The 22,145-nt window shown below is 53.8% G+C and overlaps 1 protein-coding gene across 5 annotated transcripts; it reads right to left on the reverse strand.

The window, feature by feature from the left end:
• Positions 1 to 759: 759 nt before the first annotated feature.
• On the reverse strand, positions 760 to 21,736 carry SH3BP5L (SH3 binding domain protein 5 like). 5 transcript variants are annotated; one of them, XM_036313067.1, is made up of 9 exons: positions 21,470 to 21,736; positions 20,665 to 21,241; positions 14,908 to 14,970; positions 14,644 to 14,772; positions 13,069 to 13,230; positions 11,452 to 11,625; positions 10,848 to 11,132; positions 4,283 to 4,490; positions 760 to 4,104 (listed from the first exon to the last, which is right to left on the reverse strand). In XM_036313067.1, exons 2-9 carry the CDS (start codon positions 20,845 to 20,847, stop codon positions 3,713 to 3,715), a joined length of 1,596 nt encoding a protein of 531 aa, XP_036168960.1. In that variant the 5' UTR covers positions 20,848 to 21,241; positions 21,470 to 21,736; the 3' UTR covers positions 760 to 3,712. The 5 variants fall into 5 exon arrangements, with proteins under 5 accessions (XP_036168960.1, XP_036168963.1, XP_036168961.1 ...); XM_036313070.1 differs by having other exon boundaries at positions 3,877 to 4,104; positions 4,283 to 4,350; positions 21,470 to 21,731; XM_036313068.1 differs by having other exon boundaries at positions 3,877 to 4,490; positions 21,470 to 21,734.
• Positions 21,737 to 22,145: the final 409 nt, after the last annotated feature.

Consider the following 22,145-nt stretch of genomic DNA (forward strand, 5'->3'; position numbering starts at 1 on the left):
GATCAAGGCAGTCTTCCATCAGTGGTGGTGCTAGCCCCCGTGAGGAGAGAAAGCTGTACAACTCCTCTCCCTAGCTCCACAGCTACGCCTTCAGAGACCCCTACAGAGCCACATTCCAAAGCTGCAGTTCCAAGCTATGCTCCCTGCTCCATTACCCACAGCAGGACTTGGAGGAACAGATCAAAGCAGTCCTCTGATGGGTGTGGCGCTGGCCCTCAGCTCTTAAGAGGGAAGTGAGCTCCTAGCCTTCCCCTAGTGCACCACCAGAGACCCCAACAGGAGGCTCCTAGTAGTCACACCAGTGTCCCAGTTCAGAGTTGTGCTTCCTCTCCCCTACAAGGCTGCACCAGTAGTACAGTGCCAGCAGGGCTTGGAGAAATAGATCAAGGCTCCTTGGCCAGTTTGGTTCAGTGGACAGAGCGTCAGCCTGCGGACTGAAGGGTCCCGGGTTCAATTCTGGTCAAGGGCACATACCTGGGTCGCAGGCTCAATCCCCATTAGGGGACGTGCAGGAGGTGGCCGATCCGTGATTCTCATCAATGATGTTTCTCTCTCTCCCTTCCTCTCTGAAATCAACAAAAATATATTTTAAAAAAAATACATCAAGGCAACCCTCTGCTTGGGGTGGCACCAGAACTTGGGAGGGGAGAGAACTGTTACCTTTCCCCTAGCTCTACAGTACACTGCCAGACTCTGATGGAGGGTCCCTAAGGGGCTATGTGAAATGTCCCAATTCGGAGTTGTGTCCCCCCCCGCCCCAGATCTGAGCTTAGCAGAATGGGGCCAGCAGGCTTTAGGAATGCAAATCAAGTCAGCCCTCCATTGGGAGTGGCACAGAGCTGTGGGAGGGGTGCTAGTGCACACCTCCCCCTAGCTCTGCAGCTGCCCGCTGCCTCAGAACCTGACAAGGAGGTCTTCCTTTGAGGTGACACCTGCCTAAGCCGTGAGTTGGAGAAAATTGGCCCTTGTTCCAAAACTAATCAGTTCAATGATCATGAGTGTTTATAGCTTCTCCAGAAAGAGAGCCCACCTCAGGTCTGTATTGGGTACAGCCAATAGTCCTTTTTCCTGGATTCAATCTTGGCAGGTGGTGTCACCAGTCTTTGGAGGACAGCATTAGTACACTTCCTCCAGCTGGAGCTGAAAGGATAGAAGAGCTTGACCCTGGCAGGTGGCATCCAAGGGCCAGATGGGATGTTGACTCAGGACCAGACCTCAGTAGCCTATAATCCAGATCTCTGGAGCTATGCCACCCAGTTCTTCCCTTTATGGCTTCCCTGTGCCAAGTCTCCTTCCCTCTAACCGGGGCCCCAGGTGAGTGCCCAAGCCCTTGTGTGTTGGCCCTTAAGCACCTGGGTTCTAGACTCCTTCCTCTTTCCAGCAGACAAAGTCCTCACTTATTTCTGCGGCCAGATGCTATGCAGGCTCCTCTTCCCAGCCCTGGTGCTCTGGTTTGGTGGTCCCAGTGTGGGGTTCACCCCACTTTCCTCAGGAGGGACTTTTGCAACCACAATATCCCTTTGGATTCTCAGCTGCTGCACCTGGGTGCAGGGGCTAGCCCTCTCCGCATCTCCACCCTTCTTACCAGCCTTTGTGTAGCTTCCTTTTTCCAGACTCCTGTGTAGGTGTTCTTCAGTGGTTTCTTCAGGTTGATGGCTCTAAATTTTAGCTGTAAATCCAGTTCGGCATCAGGTGTGCTGATTTCACCTACTCCACAGTGATCTTGGAACGCCCTGGCAGTTCCATTTTTAACTTTTTGCAGTGGCTGCACCAGTCAGCATTCCCATCACAGTGCACTAAGGTTCCCTTTTGTCAGCATCCTCACTAGCACTTATTTATTGATGGTAGCCATTATCTCAGATGTGAGGTAATAACTCGTTTTGTAGTTTTAATTTGCATCCCTCTGATGATTAGTGAAGCTGAGCATTTTTTCTATAGACTCGTACTTCTTTTACATTTGTGGGTGTAAGACAATGAGATTTGTGGTCTCTGCTCTGGTGTTGGTTATGCTTTGAGGGGTCCAGAAAAAAAAAATCTGATATTCCAAAGGTATGTTATCTTAGAAGCAAAAGACAACAGGCTTAGTTAAGGTGAAGATTTGACTTTTGTTAGGAAAAAATACTGCCGTAGCACATGACTACCCTCCCTGAACTATTTTTAGTTAGAAATTTTTTTAATTTCAGACCACTCTATGGGGTTCTTTTGGTCTCTTGAGTTTGTAAGGCTGCCATGCAGGCCGCCCATAAATGTGTAAGGTTTAAATTGGTATGTGGCCCCTTTTTTTGTCCACAGCTTTACAGTGGCAACTAAAACCTCAGACACAGACTGAACTGAAGTTACCTAACACTCCAAATGCAACGTCTGGGGCTTGTTTGAAGCCTGAGACCACCCAGTGTTAAGGCAATGATGAGGCAATTGGGGAAATTTTAATTTGGTTTAACAGATGACACTAAAAAATTATCAATTTAGTCTGGTGTGGCAAAGGCACTCTGCTTATGTTCCAAAGACCTTATTTTTCAGACTTGCATTCCAAAAACAGAAACAGCAAACCCAACTTCTGTCACCTCCCTGATAATGTTCATAGCCTGTTTTTCCTATCGCCTAAAATACACCAGACACCCTCCCCCATTAAGTTAGACCAGGTGACCTGGTGAATAAAAGGGGAATGAAGTGACTGTGTTTGCCATATTAACACACTGGGTGCCATCTCACTGGTGAATAAAAGGGGAATGAAGTGACTGTGTTTGCCATATTAACACACTGGGCGCCATCTCAACCCACCCCGTTTCTGACCCAGGGACTTGAGAATGTGCATTTCCAAGAAGTTGCAGGTGATATTTATGTTGCTGGTTTGGAGAACCCACTTTAGAAACCAGAGTTCTAGAAGAATCCTCTCTGGGCCAGGATCTCGGAGTGATGAAAGGTGGGTGAGAGACATTTCTACCGTTCTCACTTCACTGTGAGATGTTCATGCCCATAACTGATCATACCTCACAAAAAAACCCCAAAATTCTCAGAACCCACAGTCCTCAAGAAAACATGACTGTTTTGATTAGACTGGCCCCATCAGTGTCAGCTGGGTTCCAGGCACACAAATCCTCATAGAATTAATGGTGCAGAGCTGCCCAGAGGGCCTGGGGCACATCCTGAGCACAGTCCTCTGGGTCTTCCTACCTGGTTATAGGATGGCTACTTCCAGGAGGAAGTTCTACCCTCCCCGTGTCTCCAATGGGTCCTGCCTACATATTGCATTCACTCGTATCTGGCTTCCAATTATGAGATATCAAACCCTGTTAGAGCCAGTTGGGGTTGGAGCATGTTTGAAACAAGGTTTATCAGTGATTTTCCTGACATCAGAGCCATAAACTTCTAGCTGGCAGAGGGTCATAAAATGCAGACAGCTCCAGGAAGGGCCCACACCCTAGGTAGGACCTTGAGCTAGGTCAAGGTAAGGATTATAAATCTGACCTGCGCTCAGTGAGTGTCCAAGCACCTCAGAGCACCATCCTGCTACTGGCTGAATCACCTGGGCATGCTCCTGCTTCATCTCTGAGGTCCCTCCCTGCCGCTGAGTGCACCTATCTTCACCACTTTTGTACCAATTCTTCTAGTTGCACAGTATTTCCTCTCATCCCCTCCATTTACGCTTCCATACCAATTTACTTGCCTTTCACATTTTCTCTGGATGTGCCTTTAATATATTCAATTTAATTCAGAAAAAAAAGATAAACAAACAGCATATCCAAGGTGGCAAGTAAGCTAAATAGCTGGCTGCATTTAAAAAAAAAAAAACACAACAAAATCTTGAGTTTGTTTTTGTTGGTGCCATGAAGACATAGCTTCCCTCCGAAAGAGACCATTCTAAGGCCTTGTGACCTTTCTTGTTGGACGGGTTCCTTCCAACTGAGTCACCACAGTCCCTTCTGCTAAATACAACTGTTTTGAGGGAGAAGGAAAGTTTTGTGATCAGAGGCTTCAGAAATCCTGTCCAAAGTGGAAGCAGAGTTGAGTAGAGGTCAGCTGAAAGCCAAATAGGAGAGCAGGGTGCACACTCCTGCCCAGCACAGGGGCAGCGGGGCTCCTGGCCTCTCCACAGCAGCAACACTGAAGTTAGAAAAGGGGAGGGGATGTAAAGCGAGGGACTCATCCTCCCCTGAACAGTGGCAGCTTCTGAGAGCCCACCCAGTTCCAGGAGCCCCGCCAGGAAGCCCTCCACGCCAGCAGCTTCCTCTATCCCTCCACTCTTCCCCCATCCCCACAGCGCTGTAAGTTCCTGCCTCACCTCTGGAGAAGGGTAGGCCCCAACATGGCTGACATGCCCTTCTGCTGCGTGTGGAGTGGAGAGGACCCCTAAGGAGAGAGGAATGGGGACAGGGTGGCTGAAAGCATGTGTGATGAAGAAGCAGCTGAGGAAAAAGGAGTTTGTCTTCTTTTGCCAAACTCTGCCACTCTGGCCTCCATTCCATCCTAGATACAAATGTTCCTCTGTCCTAAATGGGGAAAAAACTCATTTTGACTCCCATTCTCCAACTGTGTTGAACAAGTCAGCTGGTTTATCCCAGGTGTGGTAAACGCCAGCCAGCCACCAGGAAGGAGAGGCCACCCAAGCACTCCGCCCTCCCCGGAAATGCAAGGTCCTGATGCAGTGGACAGTCATCAGCTCACACCCAAGCAGCTGTCCACTGCCTCTGGCTGGGTCCCAATCAACCCTGGACTTGGGAGTTCTCATGCTCTGTTCCCAAGACCTCTCTGCAAACGCATCCACCTGCTCACATCGCCCACTAAATGCCTCACAGGCCCAAACTCTCCACCGGCCATGTCATTTTAGTTCTTTAAAGAACCTGAGATGCCAAAGCCGGTTTGGCTCAGCGGATAGAGCGTCGGCCTGCGGACTGAAGGGTCCCAGGTTCGATTCCGGTCAAGGGCATGTACCTGGGTTGCAGGCACTTCCCCAGTGGGGGATGTGCAGGAGGCAGCTGATCAATGTTTCTCTCTCATCGATGTTTCTAACTCTCTATCTCTCTCCCTTCCTCTCTGTAAAAAAATCAATAAAATATATTTAAAAAAAAAAAAGAACCTGAGAGGTCATCTGCCCGGTGCGGTGCACTTCTTGCAGACTGGGACACTAAGGCCCAGGGGAGCTAGCGGGTCATTCATGTGCACACAGCTCCTCATGGCATAGGCAGGCCAATGACAGCCCTCTGGACAGTGTGGTCAGTGCTGTTCACTCCTGGGTTACATCTGCCCCCTTTCACCTCACGTGCACCAGTTTAGACCATACATGGCGTACGGTCACTCTATCCTGTCTATTGTAGCATGTTAGGTGTTGAGCAAGGTAAAGTCAAATGAGCTTTGGGGAACTTGGAGAGGGTGGGGGGATTAGTTCAGAGCTGGCTGGAGAGCTGGGAACCAGAAAGGCTTTTCTTTGATGACAAGAAACCTGAGCTGGGTCTCAAATCCAGGCAGAAGTCTAACAGGTTAAGCAGCGGGGAAACATGTCAAGAGTAATACAAGTATCAGCATGTAAGTGGGCAGATATTGATGGACAGTGGCATGTGCCAGACCCTGAGAACATAAGATGGGTGAGACACAGCCCTGGCTGGAGGGGCTCAGGACATGGTTCAGAAGAGTGAGGCCTAGGGTCAGGAAGACTTGGAGGTGGGGGCCCTCCTGCCAGCACCTGTCCAGCTTGCACCCAGTGGCTGGGTCAGAGCTCCAAAGTAATGAGTGCCCCACTCAAAGCGTCCCACTCTTTCCTCATCTCCCAGATCCCTCCTTGACTGTAGCCCTCTCTAGTCATCAATGTTTACTGCCCTGAATCACCTGCTACCAGCACGAACCTGTGTTCCTCACCTGAGCACCCCACCCACTTTATGGTGTTTCTAACAAGCCCTACCAGTGTTTGTACTTAGAAAGATCCTGGCAAATATTGCTTAATAAACTGAACACATTCAGCCCTGAGGGTGTATTCCGTGGTTAGAGCATCAGACCCCGGAACCAAAGGGTCACAGGTTCAATTCCCGGTCAAGGGAAGGTACCTTGGTTGCAGGTTCAATCCCTAGCCCCAGTTGGGGTGCACGCGGGAGGCAACCAATAAATGTCTCACTCACATCAATGTTTCTATGCCTGTCTCTCTCCCTTGCCCACTCTCTCTAAAAATCAATGGAAGAAATATCCTCCGGTGAGGATTAACAAAAAACAAAAAACAAAAAACAACCCGCACACATCCATTTGTAAGCCAGTGGATTGTCCCTGGTTCCATCAGTCCCAGGAGGGCCCAGTGTACAGACCTGGGGCTCAGGAATGGTGGGGTTGGGGAGGGGTGGAGAGAAATGATTGCCCAGGAATGGAATGTGGAGGGAAGTTAAGAAATGAACAGGGACAGGGCCTTAGGGAGGACAAGAAATGTGGGTGGAAAAGAGGACAGGGCACAACAGGCACAGAATATCTGGTCCCAAATGACAAGCCACCCCAAACACCTGGGCCAGCTCACTCTCACACCGCATGGAACACAGACGCGGGAATGCAGGAGGCCTGAGAAGCGGGGACAGATGGGACTCAAGTGGTGTGCTCCCCACACTGGCCCAGCGCCCACCCACCAGGCGCCCAGATGCCCACCAAAATTCCCGAATGGAATCTCATAGGACAGACGTGAACATATGCTTCTGCTGTCCCCTGCTGACAGCGCAGGGTGTGACATCCTGGGAGCCCATCCCTCTCCTCACACCTTGAGGGAGACCAAGCCTTAGGTGGAGACTTTATAAGGAGTCTCCTTGTCCAGCACACGATGGGACCAGGCCCCCCTGTGCAGGTTCACTGTTGAACGGAGTGACTGGCATCCACTGATCTGCACCAGGCTAATCCACCTGGACCTTCTCCTTGTACAATTTATAACACCTAAGAACAGAGACATTGGAGAACCAACCCACCGCCCCCAATGGACGTGGATGTAGAACCCAACCCCTAACCAAGTAATCTGGTGCACATCAGACTGGGGGCGTGCGGGAAGCAAAAAAAGCATGGTCACTGAGCACCCATTAGGCACCAGGTGCATGCTGGGCGCTGGGAGACTGAGGCCCAGCCGCTCACTTGTGGACATTTTCAGCAGCACTGCTACCACTCACTGTTTCGTGTGACATGGTACAGGAATGGGAGGGACGAGGCCCCACATTCCCCACAACCTGGCCATCTCTTGCTCACAACAAAATTTTTAACAACAAAATTCCCTTTGACCATGCTGATACTTCATACAACTTCCTAAGAGGTGACTACATCCACTGCCTCTACTGTCACTTCTGGTTCCTGTGAGTTTGGACTCAAAGAATCCAACTGCCACCCTGGACAGATGGCTTAGTTGGTTGGAGGAGCGTCCCTTAAACCAAAAGGTTGCAGGTTCAACTCCTGGTCAGAGCACATACAGGAGGCAATCAATTTATGTTTCTCTCTCACTTCAAGGTTTCTCTCTCTCTCAAATCAATAAAAAAACACAGCCTTGTGTGAGGATTAAAAAAAAATAAATCCAACTTCCTCCATTTTCTTCTATGAAGCTGGAGCAGACAGGGTACTTCCACTCTACCTGTTGTCTCATCTGGAAAAAGGCAGCTGTGGTGCTACCCCCCACTGTGGGAGTAAAATGGGTCAATGCATATGCCTGGCACAGGACATGCCCTGGGTGGTGTTGGCCATGGTTGTCGGGATCAGGCTGGGGTGCTTTCACTGTGGCCATTTTATTCCATTAGAGCAGTGGTTCTCAACCTTCCTAATGCCGCGACCCTTTAATACAGTTCCTCATGCTGTGGTACCCCCAACCATAAAATTATTTTCGTTGCTGCTTCATAACTGTAATTTTGCTACTGTTATGAATCGTAATGTAAATATCTGATATGCAGGATGTATTTTCGAACGACCCCTGTGAAAGGGTCGTTCGACCCCCAAAGGGGTCGCGACCCACAGGTTGAGAACCACTGCATTAGAGGAAGCATCATCAGCTCTAACCCTCCTGGTCTCTCCTCACTCCTACCTTATGTGACAGGTGATTTTGCAAGGAATTGGGTGGGCACAACTAGCCCTTTCCTGGGTTCCTTCACACCAGGAGACTTATAGGTCCACGCTGCCAGGGCCTGGGGAGGGAAGGATGACCTGGGTGTCATCTCAGAAAGCTCACTTGCCTAAAGACATAGGCCATGCACTCACAGCAGCTTTCCTAGTGACAAAGGAAATAGTTTGGCACCCATCTGTCTTATCATACTTTCCTTATTTCTCAATAAAAACAAGCCAGGTCAGAAAAGGCAGTCTCACACTGGACAGTACCTGCCAAAGGACACTAGTACATTTCTGTACACAGTGGCTCCTGATGTCCCATCTGAGGTCACCAGTCACTGCTCTGCCCTCCTGTCCCTCCAACTCCTGGCCTCTGCCCGGCCTCTTGAGTTTAGACCTCATTTCTCACCAGCTTTGCAGGGTTTCCGACCCTCCCAGCAGTACCTTCTTCATCCCTTTGACTGACCCCACTCTTCACCTGGATGTAAACACAGGTGCACCCCTGATTAGGCTCAGTCCAAAGCCTTCGTGTATATCATGCTCGTGAAGTTCTCAGCCCTTCTCCACCTGATGTTTCACAGGTTAGGGCCGTGGTCGGCAAACTGCGGCTCGCGAGCCACATGCGGCTCTTTGGCCCCTTGAGTGTGGCTCTTCCTAAGCCTTAGGATTACCCTCATTAAGTTAATAACAATGTACCTACCTATATAGTTTAAGTTTAAAAAAGTTGGCTCTCAAAAGAAATTTCTATCGTTGTACTGTTGATATTTGGCTCTGCTGACTAATGAGTTTGCTGGCCACTGGGCTAGGGTATACAGGAGGGCCTGGCCCACAAGTCAAACCTTGATTTGGGAGTCTCCTCTGTGTTAAACTTTTAATTTCAGGTAGACCACAAATAACTAAGTTATGACCTAAACACTGGGGCAAAAAGCACTCACTATCTGAAACCCAAGTCTAACTGGGCAACCTGCATATTTGCTAAATCCTGCAACCCTTCCTTCATGCTCATGCCAATCCAGGAGTGGCACTCATAGGGACCACCCCAAAGTAGCTGGCAAGTCACTCCACCCTACAAACCTGGCTCCACCAGCAGGTGGGATGGGGAACCACCCCTGTGCACTCACCCCAGCCATGTTGCTATAAGCCTTCCCTCCTCTCTTGGCCTGGTTAAATCTCAGATCCAACTCTTCTTCACCTCCCAGGGGCCTTCCCTGACCATCCCATCGAAAGAGGCCCCCATCATCCTGCTCAACACCCCCCCCCCTTCTCCCTTCCATACAGGGGTAGTAAACATTACTGTTACATAAACTATTTTATTTAAATAAAATCAGGGCAGATCCTTTCCCCCCATACACCAGCACATGCACACACACACGGGCACATCTTCCCTTTCTTCCCTTCACCCACGGCCACCTCAAACCCACAGGTTCTCATTGTGACCATCCTACCTCAACCCTAGAACAGGGACACACCGTCCATGTGAAGACCCCACGGCTCCCAGTCAATGGCAGCAGCACACAGGCCTAGGTACAGCCCTACTACCCAGTCTAGCTCTCAGCCCTCCTAGGGTGGGACAGAAGGACCAGCCCTCCCAAGGCACCCCAACCTGGTGAGACTTCCCCACCTTCCCCCCGCCGGACGCACACACAGCCTGGCAGCACCACTAAACGCCTAAAGCTGCTCCCTGGGGAGGGTGTGTCCCCTCCCCACATCAAGGGCAGCCACACTTTTGCATTCCCCAAGGGACCCTGGAGTAGGTATGGTATTGTTGGGGAAAGAGCACCAAATTCCCCAACTCCATCCTGTAGGAATAGGCTGAGATTCAGCTCAAAATCCTCTAAAAAGTAAACCTCACTTGGGAACAGGGATGGCAAGGGTCTCAGCATCAGGACCTCATAACATCTCTACTCCACACATGGACCCCATTAGAGACCCACTAGCACCTTGGCAATGTTAAGGGCCCAACTCTTCTGGGGAAAACACCATGTACATGGGAGCCTGTGCGGAGTTGGTAATGTCCCCTATGCTGACAGCAGGGTCGGGTTCCACCTTGCCTGACACCAGCACCCTCAAGTCCTGCTCTGGGACACCCGGAGCCAAGTGGCTGAGGTCATGAAGAGGGAGTGCTGAAGGGACAGGGATGCGTCTTCCACAGGTACACAGCCCCACAGTGCATGTTACAGGTCACACACAGGCGGGCTGGAACAGAGCATGGGGCCAGGCTGCCAGGAGGCTCCTACACATCCCTCTGCCCCTCATGAGAAGGGAGATGGGAGGAACACCTGTCCACTCACTCAGGTTTGGGGGCCCGAGATGCTAGATTCAGGTCCACATCCACCTTCTGTGATGGGCTTCCCTGTGCTTCCTAGACCAAGTTCCCTGAGGGAAAAGCCAGGCAGAAGGAAAGAAGTTAGAAAGAGACCAGCAAAGGGAATGGACAGACCGTGAGAGCCGGAGGTAAGCCTTCGGAGTAAGGCAAAGAGAGCTGTCACCTGTAACACTGGGGAGGTGGGGGGATGACAAATGACAGAATCAGACACAGCCAACCCGACCTCTCCAGGGGAAGCAAGGACCCCAGGAAGAAGCTGGGAGCCCCTGTCCTGAGTGGGCTAGCAGGGTAAGGGCCACACCAGACCCCTAAGCACAGGCTACAGACTGATGCTGCGCTGGTGGCGGCCCCCACGGCCCCCGCTCCAGGTGCCCAGCTCCTGGCCGTCTAGACTGGCATGGTCCGAGAGACCCCGCAGGTGTTCCACGGAGTCACACTTTTGCAGGTCTGAGGCCACTGTGCGCAGGCTCAGCAGGCTTACCGTGTCTGCATCAGGGGCAGGACCAAGCCCCAGGCTGCAGCCCTCTTCTGGGGCCTCACCCTCGGCCCCCTCAATGATCCCACTGTCTCCGTCCTCCTCCTCCTGGGGCCTGGCCTCAGCGCCCACAGGGGAAGAGCGCCGAGGGCCAGGCGGGCGAGGGGGCAGGCCCCGCCGGCGCGCGTGAATCTGCTCGCTGATCTGCTCCAGGTTGCGCAGGGCCACCGAGTAGCGAGTCTTGGCCTGAGCAACCTGCTGCTCCAGCTCTGTCACCTTGGCCTTGTGCTCCTGAGGGAGGGACGGATGGCATCACCCAGCTGGCAAAGCTCCATAGCTGGGAGCTCCCAGTCCCCTTAGGTCCCACTGGGCAGCCCCACTCTGCCCCAAACCCACCAGATCCTCCTCCTCTCCCGATTCTCATTTTTTCTTGTTTATCTCCCTACAACTCCAATCCCTGCCAGCACCCACCCCCAACTCCACCTCCCACTTCCCTGAGGTCATTCTGATCACAGGCACCACCCCGTCCCACCTAGTTGATCACACACTGTCTCCCTGCTCTCACTTGCCATGCCCGCCCTCTCCCACCTGTCCCCCTCCCCATAGCTACCTCCAGGATCTGGCTGAACTGAGCCTTCAGCTCAAAGTAGGGGCGGCTCTTGCCAATGGCCCGCCGGAGGGTCTTCTGCAGGGCCTGCACCCGAGCTTCAGCCTGCTGGCACAGCCGCGTTACCCGTTGGTGCTCCCGCTCACCATGAAGCCGTTCCTCCTCTGCCTCGTTCACCTGGCCCACATAGCGTAGATGACAGATTTCACTAAGCTGGGGGACATGCTCCTACCCCTGCCATTCACCCCAGGCTGCCACTCCAAATGTTACCCTGGGGGAAACCCCACTGTCTGAGGAGCCTAGAGAGAGCATGGATTTCCTGGGACACAAAGGAGAACAGTGGGTCCTTGCACCTGCCTATTGTTGCCTGCACCACCGCCACTCGGGTTTGCTGCTGCTGGGAGGGTGCCAGGGCCCTATGGACAACTTGTGAGCCTGTCAGGATGTCCGTCTGGGCACATCTCCTACAGTCATCATCCTCAGGGAGCCCTAGTGCTGGGGTGGGAGCTGGGGAGACCGGAGGAGCCCCGGTGGGGGCAGCCAAGCTCTGCACTGCATTCTCTACATTTTCACGCCCCAACAAGGAATAGGCAAAGTCTCCTGCCAGCTTGTGCACCAAGACCAGGGGCCAACTTTGCCACACACTGGGCAGATGCACACTGGAGCCTGTCACACCCTGCCACTCACAGCTCAACAAGCCCTCCGCAGTGCCACACTCTCCTGTAGGGGCTCCTGCTGTGCAAGGCGGTGGCCTGGACTGAGGAGTCCTCAACGGACCTGAGGCATGCCCACCTCTCAGGAGCTCACACTTGCTGCTCTAGACTACGCATCTGTACCCCCGCCCCGCCCCCCCAACTAGAGTTCACATGCTGAAATCCTAACCACTACAGTGAAGGTTTGGGAGGCAGCACTCTGAGGTGAGTAGGTCATGGGTGGGATGAGTGCGCTTACAAAAGGGCTCTGGAGAGCTCCCTCGCCCCTTCCGCCATGTGAGGACAGTGAGAAGCGGGCAGACTAGGAACCTGGAAGGGGGCTTTCCCCAAACACCAAATCTGCCTGTGCCTTGATGCTGGACTTCCCCAACTCCAGAGCTGGGAGAACATTTGTTGTTTAGGCCCCATTGTATATCTTTGTTATAGCAGCCTGAATGGACGGAGACACTGCTCTTTACACGGTGAAGGTGGCTGATGCCAGGGAGCCTCCCGCTCCTCAGTCCCCTTCAAGTAGCTTGGAAATGATACACAAATTCCACTTTAAATATCAAAGCACAGTGGCGGAGCTCAAAAGCAAGGAAGAGCGAGTATTCTGAAAGCAGAAGGTGTCACAGCTAAACATAACAAAATGTGGGTGTTAAACCGAGAGCATCCAGCAGGATGAACTGTTTGGGTTAGTGCCTAACCTGGAGGCAAAGAGCCAAACAACATGCGTCCAGAGGAGATGTACATAAGAACACTGGAGGCCAAGCAGAGCAGGGCAAGAAACAGGTTTGCCTGAAACAGTTACAACTGAGGGAAGGCTGGAGTGGAAAAAAGAAAGGAGTGAGGAGGGTGATGGGATAAAGAGACAGCAAAGAAAGCAAGGGGACCATGGGAGGGGACCTGCTGGAACCGCCTGGCTCACCTTGCAGGTGGCATGGTTGAGCATCTCCTGCCACGTAGGGTCCAGCCGGTTCTTGTCAGCCATGACACCCTGCTCGGCCACAAACACCATCTCCCGGGCGGCGTTGTGCATGCTCACAGCCCGCTCGTATCGTAAGGCTGCCTTCTGCGTCTCCTGCTGGGCCTGGGGGGAGAAGGCCATCAGAACAGGGAGTCCTCAGGGGACTGTGGAGATATATCCTAGGTGAGGACAAGAGGAGGACAGCCCATTGCAATGCCTCACTTCTCACACTGCGCTGACCAAGAAAGCAACATTCTACAAAGAGTATTTTGTAAGGTTATGGCCTGAGAGAAGATGGGAAAGCGTGATGCTGCCAGTGGAGGGTGAGTTGAGACCGACCCAGCAGTTTCAGAGCCGGATGGCCTTCTGCCCTACAGAGAACAAAGAGAATTCCACCCCTTGGTCGTTGCAAGGGAGTTAGCGACGTGGATCAAGTCTCAAAGAAAGAAAGCACACCCAAGACCATCACATCAACTCCGGTCCAGTAGGGAAGGTGAAGGAAACAATCTGACCATTGCTCAGAGATAGTCATCACAGCCATGCTGACCAAACAAAACACTGGAAACAAACCCAAGTTTTCAGTTCCAGGAAACTGTTAAGTAAATATAGTATGTCTCATATAAGGAAATATTCGGCAGCCCTTAAAAATGATGGCATGGATGTATATTTATTGACATGGAACTATGTCATAAGTAAAATAAAGGGGTAAAAACAGCATACACTGTATAATACGTTTGGCACAATGTATACAAAAAATGTAATGGGTTATCTGTACTGTATTAAGCACGCTTTTTATTGCCTATATTTTATGATGCTTTGACATCCCGGGATCCTTACTGGCCCTTCCAAAGCTAGTTAATTTCTGAGATAAAACTCCCTTGTGAGCACACCTTTCACATGCAAACCAGCCAATCCAACACCCACCACCTCCTTTTTTTGACTCTTCTACACCAGCCAATGTTGCCTCTGCCGTTACCCAGGACCAAGTACTAACTAGGTCCCACCACAGAGCACAGAGCCCTCCCCTATTCTCAAACCATCCTACCACCCTAAGTTTAGCCAGAGCTGCCTACCCTGCCTCACCCATTCCTCACCACAAAACACAGTAGAAAGGCCGTGGGCCAAGTTTTCTTCTCCTGCCTTCAGCCTCCTGATCAACCCAGGTGCTTCTCCATGTAACCCTGCATGGCATGCCCCACTCTTGGGAACTGCCATTGTCTCTGCCACCTCACCCCATACTTGACCAACACAAATCAAGTGTGCATGGCAGGATTTAGGGCAATTTTTGTTTTATCTTTTTCTTGTTTTACTGTTACAATTATAGTTTTCTAATAGTGAACCCACATTATTTGTGTAAAGAAAAGGGAGGAGGAAGGGTAAAAAGGTGGAGGGTAAATAAAAAGAGAGGCATGAACCAAAAGGAAGAGAAGAGAAAAGCAAAGAGAAAAGGTGATCTGTCTCCCCTCCATACAGAGGAAGAATCTTGGGCCAGCATCGGTGCACGGCCCTCTCAGATCGAGGGTCAGGGGGCTGTACCTCCTTAGCCAGCCGCCGAGCCTCATAGTAGGGCCGGGCCTTCTCGATGCAGCTCCCCAACTGGGAGCCCTGCGTGTTAAGCTTCCTCGCTGACTCCTGCAGGATCCTCCGATAGGTGGTTCTGGCCTCCTGGCAAAGGGACAGAGATGTGGGCAGACGAATAACTGTGTGTGGATACCAGTCCCTCTTGTTTCCTGTGTCGCCCCTTCCCCTGCCACTGTGCTGAATAGGGGACATACGGAGACACTGGGGCAGGACACTCACGTCCAACTGTAGCTCCACCTGGTTGATCTCCTCGCTGGCCTGGTTCAGGTGCTCCAGCTCCTCCTGCCGCAGAAAGGGGCAGAGTTAGAGCCGGGGAAAGAAGGAGCCTCCGTGGGCTGGGTGGGCAGGGAGTGCATGCAGAGACAAAAGCCCACCAAACCAGGGGAGGGAAGAAGTACAGGGAGGCACTGCTCCTCCTTGTCAGAGACCTAATCCACAGTCCATTATCTCACAACTTACCTGTGTCAGGGAGGAAAGCCCCCACGTTAAAGGTCAGGAGATCAAGATTTGGAGATGAACACTCATGCACACAGGGAAGTGGCAGCAGCCTGGGCGCTCTCCCTCAGACTGTACCAGCTCCTCCTCAAACCCCAGCCAGGAGTTCTCCTCCTCCCTGAGCCACTCGCTCAGCACGTTTACTGCACACTTACCCCAGCTTAGCACATGAGACCCAAGAATTCAGGACTCGGAAAGGTGGCAGCTTATGGCCCAGCAAGTAAGCAACAGACCCTCATGGTGTGAGGAGTCATGGGGGGGGGGGGGGGGGGGGGGGGGGGAGCAGCATCACCTACCTGGGCAGCACAAGGCTGGGGCAGGGTGCTCTAAACACCTGCCCCAGACTGGGTCTTGATTGATGCACAGAAAGCACCAGTGACAGGCAGGTGCCCAGGAGGCAACGCTCAGATGAGAAGCCAGTGAGGTCAGGGCAGAGGGAAGGGGAGGGCACAGAGCCTGGCACTCCCTGGCTGTGGCTTGGGAAGGCCTATCTGAGCAATGTGAGAATGAGTGGGGAGCCAGGCAGACAGTGGTGGAGGCAGTCTGCAGTATCCGGCTGAGGAGGGAAGCACAGGTCCAGGGAAATGCCGGCTGCAGAATTATGAGGGCCTGATGGGCAATGAGGCCAGATTAGGGAGAGCACATGGTTCAAGAGGCCACGAGCCAGCTTGGGCGTAGAGTGACAGTGACCCTAAGTCCCCACACAGTAAATCCTGTGGGAGAAAGGAAGAGCCTCAGGGAGAAATCACCAGACACACTGGCTTGAGCGCCTCACTGGACCCAGGACCACCTGGGAGAGAGAGCAAGGAGGAGTGCTGGGCTCAAGTTTCCACTCCTGCCCTTTCTGGTCAAGTTCCTGGAGCCCAACAAGTCAAGGACACTCCTGAGGAGCAGGGCCCCAGAAGACGCCTGGTGCTCAGCTAAGGGACTCCATCCAGGAGCCCTGCAGCAGCCAACTGGACTCACAGGTATGGCCCACACTTGGCCAGGAGGCACACTGCCACTGCCACCTTGCACTCGCCTCATTCAGCCCTTTCAACAGTCCAGTGTATGATCCCCCTTAGTCCTTTTATTCCTCAAGCCCTGAGATTTGATTTGCAAGTAAGAATCCAGGAAACCAAGTTACATGTCCTAATTACAGTAAAGGAACACAAAGGAAGACACAACAGAACCAAGAACAAAGATATCATAGCACACTTTCCCTGCCTCCAACAGGGCCTCAAACTTGACTCTGGACTGAACAAAGCTGTCCAACAGAAATACAATGTGTGTCTCACCCTTCCTAGTAGCCACATTTTTAAAAAAGCAAAACTGAACAGATGAAATTGTAACTTTTCATTTAACCCTACATGCCCGAGAAATTGTAATTTCAGTTATGTCATCAGCATAAAGTATTTACAACACTCCTATGCTTTTTTAGACGATGCCTGTGAAATACGCACGTTCATTTGATCCTCAGGGCACATCTTAGCCTGGCCAGTCGCACTTGGCTCCCATACTGGGCAGTGTGGGTCTAGAAACTGGTGCACATGGGCCACCTGGTTAGTCACACAACCCAGTGTCCACAAGACAAGACAGTCTGGAGCCATAGGCAGCCAACACTCAGGGACCCCAGGGAGGCCGAAGGAAGTACTCCACCAGCACAGAGCTCCGTTTCACTGCCTCCCCAACAAGGACTTCACCTGCATCTGACAGGAGCACCCCAACGGGCCTCAGAAGAGGTAATTCCTGCAGGATGAGAGGCCACCTCTCCCATGGGCCCAGCTCCTATGTGTGACTCAGCCCAAGATGGTTTCAGACTCTGAGACAAGATGCCGGCCTTCCCAGCAGCCTTGCTAGCATCCTCCCTTTCTCAGCCCATTCTCTTGACAGAAAAGAACAATGAGGTGGGGCCCTGGCCGCTGTGCTCAGTGGTTTGTGCCAAAGGGTCACAGGTTCAATTCCCGGTCAAGGGCACATAACTGGGTTACAGGTTCCATTTCCGGCCCCTGTTCAGGGCAGTCGGGGTGTGTGCAGGAGGCAACCAATCAATGTGGCTCTCTCACATCTCTCTGTCTGTGTATCTCTCTCTCTCTCTCCCCCCCACTTCCACTCTCTCTAAAAATCAATGGAAAAATATACTCAGGTAAGGATTAACAAAAAGAAAAGAAAAATAAAAAAAGGAAACCATGAGGTGTGCATCTGGCCATCAGTGACAGAGTTGGGGCTGCATCCTGGACCCTCCCTTGGATCTGGCTGCCCAGCCTCTGTGACCACCCTCCACACTAAGGATGTGCCTGGGTGCGAACCTCAGAGACGACAGGTACACCATCACCTTAGACAACCACGGCAAAGTCCAGGCCTCAGGAGAGCAACAAGTATTGATTTGGGGAAGGAGAGAAAGTGGATGCAGTCCACCCTGCACTGTTCCTGTGGGAAACCCGAGATCCAGGCTGCCTCCCACTCGGTTCCACAGCCCACACTGTTCCCAGCCAGACAAGGTCATCAGCGTGGAGGGCTCTATGGAAGTCATCCCCCACTGGAAAAAGGACGTGCAGGGTTTGGCTACTGGCGAAAGGCAGGAATCTACGTCAGCACAGCAGCTCCAGTAATTAAAAGTCTTCTGTTGAATGAGGTCTGCTCCTCAGTCACAAAGCTCTAACAGGCTGGAGGTGGGCAAGGGGGTGGGGGCAGCCAGGCTGAACGGAAGCTGAGGAACACCAAGCAGTTGGGGAGCTGGAAACACTTGCCATGTGGCCTGCCCCACTGGGGACTCCTGGTAGCTGCTGACACAGAACTCCAGGAAAATGAGGTCTGAGTCAGCAAACACTGCCCATCAGTGAGCCTGCAGCCAGCAGGGAGGGTGACCTTCCTGGACACATAGTGCATTCCCAGGATGCCAGGCCACTGTGGCAGAGGCCTAACCATTCAGGCTGCCAACATGCCTGTCTGCCTATGCCAGCTATTAAAACACTAAGCCACGATCAACGGGTGGGGCCAGGGTGATGCACGGCCCAGGTCTCAGAAATAAGGGAATTAAAGCTGTCTGCGAGCCAAACCAACATTTCAGATGAGGTGGCAGAGGCTGCAGAGTCATCCTTGAGAGTCTGAGTGAATGTATCCACTCACCCAGGAAAGATGTGCCCATCACAGAGGCTGAGAAAGTCACAAAGGAGGAGACCCAGGCCCAGAGAACCAGTTTAAAGGCCTCAGAGAACTATGCTGAGGTCAAGACACGGATATGGACAGTGGCCTTCCCAGGAGAACAGCATACTTCCTGTAGGCCTGAAGCTGGCTTCCATACAACTTCCAGGCAATCCCACCAGACAACGGAGGCACGGGCATGCTGCCTGCCTGCCCAGAAACCCCAGTCCCTACATCACAAAGAGCCTCGCCCAAAGATCCAGAAAACACCCGAAAAGGGGCCCTATCTTCGAATATCCCTGGCCCAGTGGACACGTCAGAACCACTTCTCACCCACCCAGGCCAGAAGGATGCACTTGTCTGCGCACAGCTCCGATGGCGGCTCTTACAGCTCCCTGGTGGGTTCTGATGGATCTGTGGGTAAAGACCCACTGAATGTACTAACGATCCACTTAAAACACTGAAACACACAAAAAGGAGAACAGTCTGTGCACTGTCGACACTAAAGGGACGCAGAAGACACGCCCCACTCTCCTCTGCACAGAAGAGCCCGAAGCCCGCAGGGCTGAACGCCAGCTGCCTGCTCCATGAAGGGAGCCCCTCACAGCAGCCTGCCTCCCACAAGACAAGGGCCGAATCCCCACTGAGGCCAGGAAACTGAGGGCCACCTGTGCAAGGAGACTTTTCCTTCTTACATAACCCACAACGCAACTCCTATTCTGGCAAGTCACGGTGGGCCCACCGGAGGCGAGGGGATAGCACAGGTGCCCAGTGTCCTCTAAAGATCAGAGCTCATCTGATGGAACTGCCCATGACAGAATGTCCTAGTTCTGCACTGCCAACAGCACCTGAGGAACTGTATCTTCAACTTTTACTTCTTTGTAACTGATTTGCTGAAGTCGGCCATGTGAATGGACAGTGAAGCACGGGAGTGACTGTGTGGGCGCTGGGCAATAGAGGAGCAGGCAGGACCACGGAAGACAATGCTGGATTCTCTTCGGAAGCAGGGCCAGGAACGCTGCAGCGCGTCACGTGGCCTTCCTCCCCAAGGTGCACAGGGGTGTCTTTCCCAAAGCACTACCTGCAAACTCACCAACAGACAAACGAAAGAACGTGAAAGATTCATAGGACTCTGTCAGAGCAGTGCAGGAAGGAGTCATGCAAATCAGGGGGAACACCCCTCACTTTACAGATAGAGAAACTGAGGCTTGTGGAGGTTACACAACTTGCATGAAAATCACAAATCATCAGTCAGAAGGTTGCTTGAACCTCAGTCCGAAATGTTTTTCACTACAACTTGTTTCCTCAGTGGAGGACAAATCTAAAATCAACCAAAGAAACTGAGCTGATTTCAAGGCAATACCCGTGAAACAGCAGGAATGTCTGACACACCACGGCTTCACTGTGAGCAGGGACCCAGTTCCCACACACACCCCAGGAGCCCCGCCAAGAGGCAGGAAGGACTCTAGGACCAGCACCGACTTCTGGTGGACACACCAAAGTAATCTGCTAAAGGAGTGTTGACAGAGAAGCCCAGGACGCAAGCCCAGGGATGTGTTGCTCACCTACACAGGTGTGAGTCACCTGCACACCAGAATCTTGAAGATGCTATGAACTGAAGGGCAGACTCAGCCTCAAACACAGAAACGTGCCGACTCTCACCGGCCCAAGCAGCTTCCCCAGCTAGTCCTTCCCAGGCACTGCCTGGAATCACTGCAATCAGCCTCGGCGGCCAAGCACCTCCACCCCTCCACCCGGTGCCCACCTGCTCCGGCCTCACCCACTGCTGCAGGTCTCCTTCACAAAGAGCTGCCAGCCGACCAACCGGCCTGTAAATGCTCCACGGCGACAAATCAGCTCCCCTACACACTCGGCAGCCACCGCATCCTTAGAGCTGGGCATCTGTGTCACTGAGGACGGAGGACCAATACCTATCAGGCTTCCTCAGGGGCCGAAACCGGATGCCACCTTTGTAACACACGACAGGTCTCAGCCTTCACGGACGTGAACATCCCTGGAGGCACTGATGAGGTGAGGCTGCCTCCCAACCTGTCCCCTCCTCTCACGTCCCAGCCCCCCAAGTCCGAGCTCACAGCCTGCTGCTTATTTGGAAAGAACAATTCCGCGCTGCACTGACCCGAAGTGTGCCTCCTAATGCCCCTTCCCTTCTCCTGAGGCTTCAGCAACCACCCCAGGCACTCGCGGCCTTTCTTGGCTCTCCCGCCGCAAGCTGATCTTAGCACTTCTCCCCGCATTGCACTGGTGTGTGGACAAGCTCGCTTTCCTGTCCTGCCCCGTGCCCTCATCCGCCAGCTCGTCAGGAAGCTGGCGCCCCGGACTCTCCGTCGGTCCCCTCACCTGTATTCTAGGATCCAGCTCTTCCTCCTCCCCGGGAAACACTTTGGCCTCACTGCTACTGCTGCCGTCCCCGCGGGGCTCCTCCGAGACTGGGCTGCGGGGGCCTTCATCCGGCCCCGCCTCCGGCCGCAGCTCCCCCTGAGGGGTCTCCCGCCCCCCCGGGACCTGCCGGAGCTCCGCCATGCTGACGGGAAGAGGGCACAGCCCTATACACAGGAGGGGGCTGACATGCTGGGCCCAGGGCCCCAGCTTGAGGCCTCCCGGGCTCTGGGCGGCAGGAAGGGTCTCTCTCCTCAAGGCCTGGCAGAGGGGACACAGGCGGGGCTCGCACTGGATTAGAGGCCGCGATCCCAGTCGTCAGGGGGTCCCTGCGGCTAGAGCCTTGGCTGCACCCAAGTTCTTCCCCCCCAGCCTCGTGGAGCTGCTGCTCCGAGGCGGGGGGCGGAGGGCCTGGATCCGGGGCCGAGGCCTGCGAGGAAGCACACCATTCGGGAGGGCGGAGGCGGGCGCCACGGGCGGGGCGGCAGCTGGAGACGCGGCTGGGCCCGAACGAGGCTGCGGCGAGGTCTCTGGGGAGCTGCAAGGGAAACAAAGGCCACGGGCGGGCTCAGCCCCAGGCCGCCGGCCGCCGGCCCCGCTCTCGTCCCCCCACAGCTCCGACGACGTCCGGCCGCCTCCCCGCCTCCCCGCCTCGGCCCTCGGGACCTGCGGCCCAGCCCCTCCGCGTCTCCGCCGCTCGTGCCCGCCCCCAGCGACCCCGGGCGCACCCCGGGGGTTCACCTCGCAACTCCCCGCCCCGCCCCACCTGCTCGTCTTTCTCCAGCCTGCGAACACTCCGAGACCGGCCCCAGGCCGCCGGCGCAGTCGGGCGCACGGGTGCCTCACGCACAGCTCTGCCTCAGTTTACCTTACCGTGCGCGAAGGTCCAAACAACCTGCCCCCGCCCTCCCCACAACAAGCCGGTCCAACCTCATAGGACGGGGCCGAGAGGAAGCGGAAATACATGGCGGATAGCACGCCCTCGCCACCCGGCAGCCCGGCCGCCCGCCCTCCCACGGTCTCCAGCCAGCGGCCTGGTCTGGGTTCCCCGCCGCTCGCCCCGCCCAACCGGCCAGCAGTTTCCGTACAAAATGGCGCCCAACGCGCTCAGGTCACCTCACGCTGCCTTCGGCCCGTACTCTGCCACAGATGGATGAGGCTGAAATATGAGCCAGCTTTACTGAGAAAAACTAGGCCAGGAGATGGAAATAGAGAGGCCCTGGCAGGTAGAGAAGTGCTACAAACAGGATGAAGACTGAGCAGCCACTTCGGAGCGAGCGCTGCCATCTTGCCTTACGACCCTGTGGAGCTGAGTGCGGGGAAGCCACTTCCGGCCTCGCCCAGGAAGTTGGAAGCGCGCCGGAAGTGGGCTGAGGAGACTTCCGGCGCGGCCAGCCGGGCGGGTGCTCGCGTCCGGCCTCTGGCGGCGTAGGCAGGTGGTT

This window comes from Myotis myotis, unplaced genomic scaffold, assembly GCF_014108235.1.
Source record: "Myotis myotis isolate mMyoMyo1 unplaced genomic scaffold, mMyoMyo1.p scaffold_m19_p_6, whole genome shotgun sequence".
Taxonomy (NCBI): domain Eukaryota; kingdom Metazoa; phylum Chordata; class Mammalia; order Chiroptera; family Vespertilionidae; genus Myotis; species Myotis myotis.

Coding starts and splice junctions, on each gene's coding strand:
- SH3BP5L (XM_036313067.1), bottom strand. CDS start 20,847: ATGGCGGAGCTCCGGCAGGTCCCGGGGGGGCGGGAGACCCCTCAGGGG. Junction 11,133..11,451: donor AGTTCAGCCAGATCCTGGAG/GTAGCTATGGGG, acceptor TCCCTCCCTCAG/GAGCACAAGGCCAAGGTGAC. Junction 4,491..10,847: donor CTGCCCCTGATGCAGACACG/GTAAGCCTGCTG, acceptor TTCCCCATTTAG/GACAGAGGAACATTTGTATC.